This window comes from Caretta caretta, chromosome 2 (assembly GCF_965140235.1).
Source record: "Caretta caretta isolate rCarCar2 chromosome 2, rCarCar1.hap1, whole genome shotgun sequence".
Classification (NCBI taxonomy): Eukaryota; Metazoa; Chordata; order Testudines; family Cheloniidae; genus Caretta; species Caretta caretta.
In genome coordinates, this window is record NC_134207.1 from 549,211 (window position 1) to 563,331 (window position 14,121).

A 14,121-nucleotide genomic window follows, 5' to 3' on the forward strand; every position below is an offset into this window, starting at 1 on the left:
TTCTGCTCTAACAAATAGACTACGCTCCCCTTCCAGCACCAGAAACAGAACTCAGGAGTCCTAAGCCTATGGGTATGTCTACGCTGTATTCTTAGTCTGCGGTCCTACAGGTTTGTGCCACACACTAAACTCTCAAATGTGCTTCTTTGAACCAGTGCTTCCTTGAATGGCTGAGTGTCTGGGTTAAAACCCAAACTGGAACTCATGCACTTTGCAGTGAGGCTGCAGGCAAATTCACTTGAGTGCTGATAGGCCTCCAGTGCCCTTCCCACAAGTTCTCCCAAGGAACAGACAAGTTCTTCCGCAACTGACACAATTGATTGGGAAAGAATCCTAGAGCATCTCAGCACAAAAACCCATGGGAGTGTCCCCCAACACATACAAGAGCACGCAGAAACACTGAAGACACAGTAATGTGGGTAGGGCTTTGCTGTGGGAGTACTCATATGTGGGCCAGGCTAACCTGAGAGCTCAAATCTGCATGCCAACACCCAGGCTGACTGTGCAGAGAAGACATGCCCTGTGTGGCGTTCTATCAAAGAGTTAAATATGATGAAATTTCTCTGCCAAGGCGGCTCTCCATCTCTGGATATCTCTGGATCCAGACAGGATGCCATTCTCAAAGATGCTTTAGTCAAACAAAAGTAAATGGCTCAGTACAGGAACAACTGGATGAAATTTAATGGCATGTGTCATATAGGAGGTCAGACTAGTTCTGGCCTTCAAATCTATGGAACGATTAATTTAAATAATATTATTAAGATTGAAAAACCCAGCACTGATCAGTTAGGAAATGCCAGAATTAAGCTTGCCCCTGTGACAGCAGCATGATCCAGTCTTTGATTCCATGGATCACACAGTATTTTTTCTACATGATCCCTGCTTCATTCAGTGCCCATGGTGGGTAGTGAGCAAGACTGGACTGTGTAAGCAGAATGATGCCCATTCCCATAAATGCTACCAAGTTGCTGGCTGCACTCAGTAGGACAGGGAACACGTGGGAACCATAAGCAGTGCATGAATAGGGAGTTGAGCTCTTGTTACAGACACCTTGTGTTATTTCTCTGGCCTGAATGCTGACTGCCATTCCTCCCAATTCAGTGATGTACCATTTGCTCCTTGCACTGGTCCATTCATGCTTCAGAAGCTGGCTACTCATGGGAGTTGAATCCTGCAGGACTCAGCAGTTTTTAAAGATTTTTTGAGGAGGGAGGGGTAGTGGGTATTATTATTATTTACTATCAGAACCCCTCAGAGTCCCCGTGATGAACCACGACCCCACTGCACTAGGTGCTGTACAAACACAGAACAAAAAGACAGTCCCTGCCCCACAGAGCTTCCAGGGTAAGGGTATGTCTGCACGCATTCATGGGGTGTGACTGCAGCTCCTGTGAACATACCTGAGTTAGGGTTCATCTAGCTAGGTTGGACACTGCAGCAAAGCTGTGGCATGTGCACTTGAGTGTGGGCTAGCCCCACAAGTAACGACCCAGGGGTGTGGATGGGCTTATACAGCCCACACTGCCATGTACACTGCCGCATCTTCACTGCTCCACTACCTAAGCAAGCTACATTAAATTTAGCTTGGCTATGTCTCCATAAGCTGTAATCACTTCCCGTGATTTCAGTGTAGTCAGACCCAGAGGGATACAGACCAAAGGTGGAGTACAAGAAAACAATGAATCACTTTTTGTCAGCATGCTAGGCAGTGGTCGCAGGGTCTCTGGGGATGAGCTAGTCTTGTACCGGACCCCTCTTCCCACATTCAGGGAAGAGGGCAAGGAAGCAGAAAGTGACTGATTGCTATAAAAGGTCAATCAGCTGTGAACTAGCTAAGCAGCGAACAGAGGGAGTTTGCCTGGGGAGAGCCCACTGAGGCTTTCATCTTGCCGGCTTCACTAAATAGTTACTGCAACAGCTGAGGAAGCTTGTAGGAGGATGGTAATATGGATGGGGAGCATTCAGCTGTTGTGACCTGCACTGGATGTGCCATGTTTGTCTTTCTTCCACAGGACAGAAGCGACTTTGTATGAAGTGCAAGCTGGTCTCCATATTGGAAGAGAAGGTTCAGGGTCTGGAGCAACAGGTATCGACCCTGCGTTGCATAAGAGAAACTGAAGATTTTCTGGACAGACGTCAGGATATGCTTCTACGGGCACAACATTCTGAAGAATCAGAGCAGGCTGCGCAGCGGGGACAGGAGGATGGTGAAGAAATTTGGCAGCATGTGACCTCCAGAAGAAGAAAGAGGAGCGTCCATGTACCAGCAATGCAGATACCGGTGAGTAACCGTTTTCATGTTCTCTCCACAGGTACGAATGCGGAGAGTGGACTAGATGATACGTCTGAGGGAAGGGAGCAGAAGGAGACTCCACCGATTGGAAGGCATGAAATGCACTGTCCCAGGGATGGGGGTTTCATGACCACCACTCCCAAGAGAAGGAGGTGGGTGGTGGTGGTTGGGGACTCCCTCCTAAGGGGGACTGACCAGGAAAACCGAGAAGTCTGCTCCTTGCCAGGAGCTAGGATTCACGATGTGACGGAGAGACTGCTGAGACTCATCAAGCCCTCGGATCGCTACCCCTTCCTGCTTCTCCACGAAGGCACCAATGATACTGCCAAGAATGACCTTGAGCGGGTCACTGTGGACTACGTGGCTCTGGGAAGAAGGATAAAGGAGTTTGAGGCGCAAGTGGTGTTCTCGTCCATTCTCCCCGTGGAAGGAAAAGGCCTGGGTAGAGACTGTCGAATCGTGGAAGTCAACGAATGGCTACGAAGGTGGTGTCGGAGAGAAGGCTTTGTATTCTTTGACCATGAGATGGTGTTCCAAGAAGGAGGAGTGCGAGGCAGAGATGGGCTCCACCTAACGAAGAGAGGGAAGAGTATCTTCGCAAGCAGGCTGGCTAACCTAGTGAGGGGGGCTTTAAACTAGCTTCACCGGGAGAAGGAGACCAAAGCCCTCAGGTAAGTGGGGACGTGGGAGACCGGGAGGAAGCACAAGCAGAAGAGCGCAAGAGGTGAGGACTCCGGCCTCATACTGAGAAAGAGGGGCGATCAGCGAGTTATCTTAAGTGCCTATACACAAATGCAAGAAGTCTGGGAAACAAGCAGGGAGAACTGGAAGTCCTGGCACCGTCAAGGAATTATGATGTGATTGGAATAACAAAGACTTGGTGGGATAACTAACATGCCTGGAGTACTGTCATGGATGGATATAAACTGTTCAGGAAGGACAGGCAGGGCAGAAAAGCTGGGGGAGTTGCACTGTATGTAAGAGAGCAGTATGACTACTCAGAGATCTGGTATGAAGCTGCAGAAAAACTTGAGAGTCTATGGATTAATTTTAGAAGTGTGAGCAACAAGAGTGATATCATGGTGGGAGTCTGCTATAGACCACCAGACCAGGGGGATGAGGTGGACGAGGCTTTCTTCCAGTAACTAACAGAAGTTACTAGATCACAGGCCCTGGTTTTTGTCATAGAGAGGAAAGAGGCAGGATGCCAGAGGATCAAATGAAGGTCCCATCAGAGCCGCTAAGACTGTGCTAAGATCTGATAAGGGAACCAGATCCTGAACTGGCAGATGGAGACGAAGGATTCCTTTTAAGAATCTAGACATTAATCACCCTGATATCCGCTGGGAGAGCAATACAGTGGCAAACAGACAATCCAGGAAGTTTCTGGAAAGGGTAGGGGACAATTTCCTGGTGCAAGTGCTGGAGGAACCAACTGGGGCAGAGCTCTTCTCGACCTGCTGCTCACAAACAGGGAAGAATTAGTAGGGGAAGCAAAGGTGGATGGGAACCTGGAAGGCAGTGACCATGAGATGGTCGAGTTCGGGATCCTGACACAGGGAAGAAAGGAGAGCAAAAAAGTACGGACCCTGGACTTCAGAAAATCAGACTTTGACTCCCTCAGGGAACTGATGGGAAGGATCCCCTGGGAGAATAACATGAGGGGGAAAGGAGTCCAGGAGAGTTGGCTGTATTTTAAAGAATCCTTATTGAGGTTACAGGGACAAACCATCCCGATGTGTAGAAAGAATAGTAACTATGGCAGGCAACCATCTTGGCTTTACAATGAAATCCTTGCTGATCTTAAAACACAAAAAAGAAGCTTACAAGAAGTGGAAGATTGGACAAATGACCAGGGAAGAGTATAAAAATATTGCTCGGGCATGCAGGAGTGAAATCAGGAAGGCCACATCACACTTGAGAGTTGCAGCTAGCAAGAGATATTAAGAGTAACAAGAAGGGTTTCTTCAGGTATGTAGCAACAAGAAGAAAGTCAAGGAAAGTGTGGGCCCCTTACTGAATGAGGGAGGCAACCTAGTGACAGAGGATGTGGAAAAAGCTAATGTACTCAATGCTTTTTTTGCCTCTGTCTTCACAAACAAGGTCAGCTCCCAGACTACTGCACTGGGCAGCACAGCATGGGGAGGAGGTGACCAGCCCTCTGTGGAGAAAGAAGTGGTTCGGGACTATTTAGAAATCTGGACGAGCGCAAGTCCATGGGGCCGGATGCGCTGCATCCGAGAGTGCTAAAGGAGTTGGCGAATGTGATTGCAGAGCCATTGGCCATTATCTTTGAAAACTCATGGCGATCGGGGAGGTCCCGGACAACTGGAAAAAGGCTAATGTAGTGCCCATCTTTAAAAAAGGGAAGAAGGAGGATCCTGGGAACTACAGGCCAGTCAGCCTCACCTCAGGCCTGGAAAAATCATGAAGCAGGTCCTCAAGCAATCCATTTTGAAGCACTTAGAGGAGAGGAAAGTGATCAGGAACAGCCAGCATGGAATTCACCAAGGGCAAGTCATGCCTGACTAACCTAACTGCCTTCTATGACAAGATAACTGGCTCTGTGGATGAGGGGAAAGCAGTGGATGTGTTGTTCCTTGACTTTAGCAAAGCTTTTGATACGGTCTCCCACAGTATTCTTGCCAGCAAGTTAAAGAAGAAGGGCTGGATGAATGGACAATAAGGTGGATAGAAAGCTGGCTAGATCGTCGGGCTCAACAGGTAGTGATCAATGGCTCCATGTCTAGTTGGCAGCCGGTATCAAGCAGAGTACCCCAAGGGTTGGTCCTGGGGCCGGTTTTGTTCAATATCTTCATTAATGATCTGGCGGATGGCGTGGATTGCACCCTCAGCAAGTTTGCAGATGACACTGAACTGGAAGGAATGGTAGATACACTGGAGGGTAGGGATAGGATACAGAGGGACCTAGACAAATTAGAGGAATGGGCCAAAAGAAATCTGATGAGGTTCAACAAGGACAAGTGCAGAGTCCTGCACTTAGGATGGAAGAATCCCATGCACCGCTACAGACTAGGGACCGAATGGCTAGGCAGCAGTTCTGCAGAAAAGGACCTAGGAGTTACAGTGGACGAGAAGCTGGATAGGAGTCAGCAGTGTGCCCTTGTTGCCAAGAAGGCCAATGGCATTTTGGGATGTATATGTAGGGGCATTGCCAGCAGATTGAGGGACGTGATGGTTCCCCTCTATTCGACATTGGTGAGGCCTCATCTGGAGTACTGTGTCAGTTTTGGGCCCCACACTACAAGAAGGATGTGGAAAAATTGGAAAACGTCCAGCGGAGGGCAACAAAAATCATTAGGCGGGCTAGAGCACATGACTTATGAGGAGAGGCTGAGGGGACTGGGATTGTTTAGTCTGCAGAAGAAAAGAATAAGGGGGGATTTGATAGCTGCTTTCAACTACCTGAAAGGGGGTTCCAAAGAGGATGGATCTAGACTGTTCTCAGTGGTACCAGATGATAGAACAAGGAGCAATGGTCTCAAGTTGGAGTGGGGAGGTTTAGGTTGGACATTCGGAAAAACTTTTTCACTAGGAGGGTGGTGAAATACTGGAATGCATTGCCTAGGGAGGTGGTGGAATCTCCTTCCTTAGAGGTTTTTAAGGTCAGGCTTGACAAAGCCCTGACTGGGATGATTTAGTCAGGTATTAGGTCCTGCTTTGAGCAGGGGGTTGGACTAGGTGACCTCCTGAGTCGCTTCCAACCCTAATCTTCTATGATTCTATGAAATAATAATAATCTTCATAATCAGATATCGGAGCCACATCAGCAGCCCACAATCAGCACCCGCAGCATTATACCTTGCCATTTCACAGAAGCTGGGCTCTTACCTCCAGGAGCTTGTCCCCGACACGGACTCCTGCTCGGGCTGCAGGGCCCTCCTCCGACACACGGGAAATAAAGATGCCCTGGAATCAAAACGTCATGTTAGCAAGAGGAGGACAGGCCCTTCACCCCAGGAGCTGATGTTACTGGGGGAGCAGAGAAGGAGGAATTCCCCCTCCTGGGGATGTATGTTATTGGGAGGGGAATGCTCAGGCCCAGGAGTGGTGCTGTGTCTGATTACTACACTGTGACCACAGGGAAGTGCTGGTGTTTCAGCCCAGAACCCACATTCCAGAGTTCCCCCTTGCTCAGCCCTACCAGACTCCTGCTTCTAAGAGGGTCTAAGGCTAGCCCTGCCTTGCCCTATGTGCCCCCAGCACATCCACAGAGCAGGCCCAGTACACACAGAGGTCAGGCACTGCCATGATGGGGCACACCTCACTTCTAGATAGACAGATCCTGCCCGAGAGCAGGCAGGCACTTCCCGGCTTGGGCAGCCCAGCTCCTTACCTCGTCATCACCCTTGTAGGGAGTGGAGCCTTTGCCCCCTGCGATGCTGATGCCCAGCCCCCCCGTCTGCCGCAGGATAGTCAGGGTCAGCTGCAAGCAAAATGGAAACAGATCACAGCTCAATGCAGAGCAGCTGCCATAAAAACAGCTGGGGGAGTAAGGAGGGTGGCGGGCACAAGAGCGCATGCAAGCTGGCATACATACCAGCACACAGGAAAATGACTGCGAGTTTCGTTTAAGTGTGTACATGGCTGCTCATGTATTTGTGCAAAGCAGAAGGGCTGATGGAGGATGGGGTGGTGGCCACATCTGGCTGTTAGTGCCCAAAGCCATGGCACCAATCAGCCGGTCAGCCCCTTTTCCATGGATCTGTCCCTAACCTTTAGCCCAAGCCCCAGCCTGCCAGCAACAAACATATCAGACAGTGCGGCCAACACCACAGCAAACCGAAAAGCAGTGGGTGTGGGCAGAAGACTCGGGGTGGGATGGGGGCACTGAGCAGGAGTTGGAGGGGACTTGGGGAAGTCAGGGGTGACTGAACAGGAACTGGGCAGTTGGCAAGGGGTGGAATTGAGCCAAATGGCGAGTGACGGGAGCAAGGGACGCTGCCTGTGCCACCTCCCAATTATGTATCTTGGTCTCCTTTCCTTTGGGGTCCAATTCTATGCAGGTGCTGTGAAATTAAGGGCCCCACCTGACCCTAACATGGCCTGCACTTGGCTCCCACACACAGAGCAACACCAGTGCATGGCCCTGATCAAATTACCCCCTTTGCCCTACTGGCTGCAAACAGGATGGGGTGGCTGCCTCCTTTTCTCTCCTCAGGGACAGGCAGACTCAGGATTCTGACTGAGGCATTCAACAGCTTCCTTCCCTCTCTGCTCTCCCACTCTCCCTCACCCTGAGAGCACTCTGCACGTGTCTGGGCCTCAGCTGGCTGTGTCTAAATCCAGGGCCAGCAGAAAGCGCTGTGTGGAGAGGTGCTCGGCTCACACACCCGCAATGACAGGGAAGGAAGGAAGGTGTTCCTGGGGCTCACTGAGTGCCACAGGCCCAAGGAGCCATGTGAGGACAGCCCATTGGGCAGTGGTGGAAATGCACAGAGACCCCGCTGGGGAGAGAAGGGTGCTGGTGGGGGAGGAAGGAGACGGGAAGAAATTTGCTGCCCTCCAGATGTCACTTCTCTGGAAACAAAGTCTAGAGCAGAGAAAGGCTGCTGCAGAGGCATCAAGCTCTAAGAGCACACACAGCTGGGTCCATCCCCAGAGACTGCACTGAGGTGGGAGGCCAGAGCAGATTTGGGCCACCTCCTCTGGTAGCCTGTCTCTGGTATGGTCCCTGCTAGGTGCTCCTCAGAGATATGTCATGGCAAGGGAACCATTGAATCTTGCCTGCCTGGGGTAGGCAAGGTGCAAGGGGTAGGGACCCTAGAGTTCTTGGAAAAGTCCACTTCACCCAGCTCCAGCTGCAGCTCAATGCATGATGTGAGCAGTGTGTGCAGAACTCGACTTTATGAACTGAAGTTACTTTGCAGCTACCATATTTTTAAGTTCCATGGTGCTTTGAGAGACATGGCCTCTGGAAAGCTGCCTGATCAGTCACGGAAGGTTTACAGTCCAGTAAGTCACTAGGCAAATGGGGTCTCTGTCTCTGCTCTCTCTCTGTTTCCTCTGCCCTTCTTGCTTTCCTGTATTTCTGCTCCCATTCTGGTTCTAACAGGAATGAACCCTGTGCAGCCTCTGGCCATGGTGTCTTGCTATACTAATCTCAAGAGCACCGCTCAAATGGATTAAAAACCGGCTGATAGATCAATGGGGAATTATCAAATGGGGGTGTTTCTAGTGGTGTTCCCCAGGGATCAATACTTGGTCTAAAATTATTCAGCATGTTTATCAATGATATGCAAGTAAATATAAACTCACTACTGCTATAATAGGTGGATGAGTCAAAGGTTAGAGAAGTGGCAAATAATGCTTTGGCTAAACACAAGTTATTGGGCTCCATATAGTGATAACAGAGTGAACTTTAAGGCCTTGTGATATATAGATTAGACTACATGATCTAATAGTCCCTTCTGGCCTTAAATTCTGCTAATCTATGAGGACAGAGCAGCGATACAAACTGATCTGGCTGCCTTGGTAACCTGGGTCCACTCAAACAAAATGTTTTTTAATATAGCCAACAAATGCAAAGTTAGACAGTATAAACCAGGAATGCAGGCCATACCTATAGAGTAGGGAATTACATCCTAGAAAGCAGTGACTAAAAAGGACTATGGAGCCATAGCAGACAAGCAACAGAACATGAGCCCCCAGTGGGATGCTGGAGTAAAAAGGGCTAATGTGATCCTTGGATGTATAAACAGGGACTAGAGAGTAGGGAGATGATTCTACCCTCTGTATGGCTCTGGTGAGACCGATACGGGAATACTTGGTACAATTCTGGTATCCATGTTTGAAAAAAATGTTTAAAAAAAATTTAAGAGGGTGCGGAATAAAGCCACAACAATGATTCAAGAGCTGGAGAAAATGCCTGACATGGAGACTTACAGAGCTCAATCCGTTTACAAAAGTGACTGAGAGCAAGGGTTGATTACCATGTATACGTACCATCATGGGGAGAAAATATCATACTAAAGGGCACTTTAATTGAGCAGAGAAAGGTAGAAAATCAACCAATGACCAGATGCTGAAGTCAGACAAATTCAACTTAGACATTAGGCACAAATGTTTAAAAGTTAGTGTGATTAATTACTAGAATAAACTATGGAAGGACATGGTGGATTCTCTGTCTCTTCCTGTGTCCCAATCCTGGATGACTTTCTGGAACAGATGCTTCAGTCAAACACAAGTCACAGGGCTCGATAAAGGGGTAACTGGGTGAAATTCAGTGGCCTGTGATATACAGATGGTTATACTAGATGTTCCAATGGGCCCTCTGGCCTTAAATTCTGTAAGTCTTAAGCCATTGCCATTAATACTCTAAGTAGGGGGAAAAACCCTCCCTCCCCTGCAACTAATTCTACAGTAAGTGAAAGCAACACAGGGCCGAGAGGCGCTAGAGATCATGGCAGGAAATAACCGAGTGAGATTCAACCTGGATACAGACAGCACATACATCCCAGGAGGGAGAAAGCAAACCCCAGATTCCGAATGGACCTTGGACCAAGATGGGGCGGTAGCAGTGAGTTAGACCAGAGTTTGCAGTGGGGTAGAGCAGCTAGAAAAGCCCAATGGGATTGTGTGAGCAGGAAGGGGCCAGTCTCTTCTCTCTCCAGCTCTGTGCTCAGCTTCAGGTCCCTCAATCCCACATCTCCTGCCTGGGACAGGGAGGGGAGAGTCCTTCTCCATCTGCTCTGGGGAGGCCTCACCTGGATACCCCATTCAGCTCTGGATACCAGCTGAGATACTGAAGGAGTGGAGGGTGCTCAGAGAAGCAGCTCAGGAGCCAGAAAGATTGACTCACCAGGAGAGATTAGAAGAGCTAAATATGTCTGGCTTCGCTAAGCAAAAACTAAAGGGGACATGACGACAGGCTGGAAATACCCGAAGTGTGTGATCAGTGGAGAGGTGGGAGCTTATCGCTTGGGCTGTTTTGAACTAGACTAAAGCAAACAATCAAAAAGCTAAACAGGAGTGAATGATCCTACCCTGGCCCCAGAGATGGGATGTGGTGAATTTCCAACTCTAACCATAAGAACAGCCCTATTGGGTCAGACCAATGGTCCATCTAGCCCAGTATCCTGTCTCTGACAGTGGCCAGTGCCAGATGTTTCAGGGGGAATGAACAGAGCAAGGCAATTATCAAGTGATCCATTCCCCCTCCCCAGCTTCTTGCATTCGGAGGTTGAGGAACATCCAGAGCATAGGGTTGTGTCCCTGACCATCCTGGCTAATAGCCATTGATAAACCTATCCTCCATGAATTTAGCTAATTCTTTTGGGAACCCAGTTATACTTTGGACCTTCACAACATCCCATGACAATGAGTTCCACAGGTTGACTGTGTGATGTGTGAAGAAACACTTCCTTCTGTTTGTTTTAAACCTGCTACTTATTAAATTGGGTGACCCCTAGTTCTTGTGTTATGTGAAGGGATAAATGACAAGTCCCTATTCACTTTCTCTGCAAGTTTTAGATTTTATAGACTTCTAGCATTTCCACCCTTAGGCCTCTCTTTTCCAACAGTCCCAATCTTTTTAATCTCCCTTCCTATGGAGGCTGTTCCATACCCCTAATCATTTTTGTTGCCCTTCTCTGTACTTGCCCTTTGCTGTACTTTTTCCAATTCTAACTTTTTTGAAATGGGGCAACCAGAACAGGACGCAGTATTCAAGGTGTGGGTGTACCATTGATTGATATAGTGGCATTACGATATTTTCTGTTTTATCTATCCCTTCCTAATGGTTCCTAACATTCTCTTAGCTTTTTTGACTGCTGTTGCACACTGAACAGATGTTTTCACAGAACATTCCCACTTGAATAGCCAGGTATATACTTCGGGATCTGGCCTGAGGCAACGTCTGTGCCACCATGGCCACACTATTTTAGCTCACTGGTTCTCAACCAGGGATACTCAGAGGTCTTCCAGGGGGTATAACAACTCATAGATATTTGCCTCATAGATAGTTTTACAACAGGCTGCATAAAAAGCACTAAAATTTCATTGTGACTTGATTGTATTGCTCTATGTACTATACACTGAAATGTAAGTACAATATTTATATTCCAATTGATTTATTTTATAATGATATGGTAAAAATAAGAAAGTACGCATTTTTTCAGTAATAGTGTGCTGTGACACTTTCGTGAGCAAGTCGTCTTTAAGTGAGGTGAAACTTGAGGGTACACGAGACAAATCAGACTCCAGTAGTCTGGAAGAGCTGAGAGCCACTGCAGTAGCTCAAATAACAGCCCCCATATGTATGTCTACCCACACTTTGAATCACACCTCCCACCTGCTGTGCAGCCATACACTATATTCTTTATTCCTTTTAGAGGTTGTGTTGCGTTATCACTCTTGTTCTTGGTTTGTAGGGAACAAACATTCATAATAAAGGGCTGGTGAGCAGGAAAGGGAAGAGCCAGCTGATCTTCCTCCCTCAAACTGGCACTAAGGGGAGGGAGAGCAGCACAGCAGCCTGCACGAGCCAGTAATGGAGAGCAGCATCTAATAAGGCCAGGATCTGGGTTCAATACTGCTAGGTGCCCTGGGGCATCCCTGCAGATCTCCTCAAAGCCGCTCCAGGGGTAGGGACAACTTTTCTTTTATTGGGGAAGGGCTAGAGTTAAAAGATAATAAATTATAGCTGTTGTGTACATTTGAGTGTAAATAAATTTAGTTGTGGTACAAAACTATTCTGTTCTAAACTCAGTGCAATCCTTATGTTACTAAAAGCCCCCAGGTGCCTAAGCTCCTGGGCTCTGTTGCTCCTGCTCATGACAGCACTGTGGACCTATTGTTATATGCTAACCTGTAGGCTTGAGAAATCCCGATCATCATGATCTGCCGGTTTTCCATATTCTGAGGTCTTGTTTATAATCTCCCTAAGGAACAAGTGGGAGCTCCCTGCCCCCAGCTGTTTGTTAGAGCCCTTTGGAATTCAGTGCAGGGGTATGGGGGCAAAGCAGGAGGAGGAAAAAGTCTGAGTTCCACCTGGATGGAAATATCAGAGCGGTTCTCAGGGTCACTTTGAGCAGCAAGGGTAGCAGGGAACAGTGCTAATTAGAGAGGACGCCAAGCTCATGATGCCTGCAAGCTGAGTCTGCCCCACAAGGAAGGATGCTCAGATGACACAGTGAGAGGGGGCAGGCTCACCAGACTATAGCAAGTGTCCAGCTCTGTATGGGAGACAAGTCTAGGCCTCTCAGTTACATGGCAAGTTCAAGAAATATGGATGAGAGAAGCTAGTGCTTCCTGCATTAGGATTCTCAGATCTCCTAGTTGTGCCACTTGGGTAGACCCACATGCTGGTAAAGTCTGCTCTTGACAGGAATCTAGAGGAAAACTGCAGGAAGGTGAACTGGGCAGCTGTGATGGCTGATAGGACAGTCATTCGTGAATGAGCTTCTCCAGCCTGAAAGGGGAACATCCGACCTCTCAAAGTGGCAACAAATCAGGGATTGGACCCAGACTGCAGTGCTTTCGCCCTTCCTTAGCAGGGGAAGTGGGACAACAACCCCTATTTCCAGGAGTTTCTACTAATTTTTTGGCTTTTCCTTGACCCCCATGAGCCTCCCAGACAACAAGTCAACTTTTCCTGCAAGGGGACTTGTCAGGATGGCATTACAGGTCCAGATTCTCAAAGGAAGTTAAGGATCTTCACTTCCCTTGAAATCAATGGGAGTTGGGCACCTAAATACCTTGTGGATCTGGACCATACTCCCTGCTTTACAAATTCATAGAATTTAGGGCCAGAAAGGAGCAATATGTTCCTATAGGCTGACCTCCTGTGTAGCACACATCAGAGAACCTCAAACCCAGGGACTCCTGCATCCAGCCCAGTAACCTTTAGTTGAATGAGAGTGTCTTTTAGAACAACATTCAATCTTGATTGAAAGACTTCAAGTGATGGAGAATTTACCACAGCACTTAATAAATTGTTCCACTGGTTCTTTTTGATGAACTGAGGAATAGTTGGGGAAGTGACTTGCCCAAGCTCACGATTAGCTGTATGGAAAACATTTTATATGAAAGGAGAATGAGAAAAATGGGATTGCTTATTTTAGAAAGGAGACAAATCACAGTGGATATGATAAAAGTATGTAAAATAATGGCCTAGAGAAGGTAGAGGAGTTTCTATTTCCCTGCCTCACAACAACAAAGGAACATACAATGAAATTGGAAGGTAGCTAATTCAGTTATAAAAAGAAAATATTCTCTCTCACCACATGTAATTTAACTGAGGAACTCACTGCTACAGGATGTCTCTCAGACTAAGAACTTATAAGATTCAAAGAGCAATTAGACATGTATATGGTAACAATATCCACTGATGTAATGAAAAAGGTTTGGGAAGGGAGATAAAACCTCCTATTTCAGGGCTACAGTCCTGGTACTGACTTCGGTGGGATGGGAGACTGGACTAGTTGAATCTTGAATCCTGAGTCTGATCCACTATGGCAAGTCCTGTGCTCCATGGCTGGGGCAGGAGATTGTTTCAGTGCCTGGTTCTGAGACACAGGCCAGCGTCATAGTTCCAAGATTTTGACACTGTTCTATTCTATGCAGATTCTTAGGCCTGGTCTACACTAGGAATTTACATTGGCATAGCTACATCTCTGTGTGTGTGAAAAATCCACACTCCTGAGAGATGTAGCTATATCGACCTAACCCTCAGTGTAGACAACACAAATTCTTCCATCAAGCTAGCAACCACCTCATGGGGAGGTGGATTACCTATTCCAACAGGAGAATCCTTCCCCTAGGCAGAGGTAGTGTCTATACTGAAGTGCTACGGCAAGACAGCTGCA

General features: G+C 47.8%; 1 protein-coding gene across 38 annotated transcripts in view; it reads right to left on the minus strand.

The window, feature by feature from the left end:
- Positions 1-14,121, minus strand: part of SCRIB (scribble planar cell polarity protein) — a 248,262-nt gene that overhangs the window by 160,172 nt on the left and 73,969 nt on the right. For 37 of the 38 annotated variants that reach the window (XM_075124824.1, XM_048837023.2, XM_048837013.2 and 34 more), the window contains 2 exons: positions 6,651-6,740; positions 6,146-6,223 (listed from right to left, as the gene is read on the minus strand). In XM_075124824.1, coding sequence (XP_074980925.1) covers positions 6,146-6,223; positions 6,651-6,740 — 168 coding nt within the window. The remainder of the gene's footprint in view (positions 1-6,145; positions 6,224-6,650; positions 6,741-14,121) is intronic. The other variant, XM_048837016.2, reaches the window with a different exon arrangement.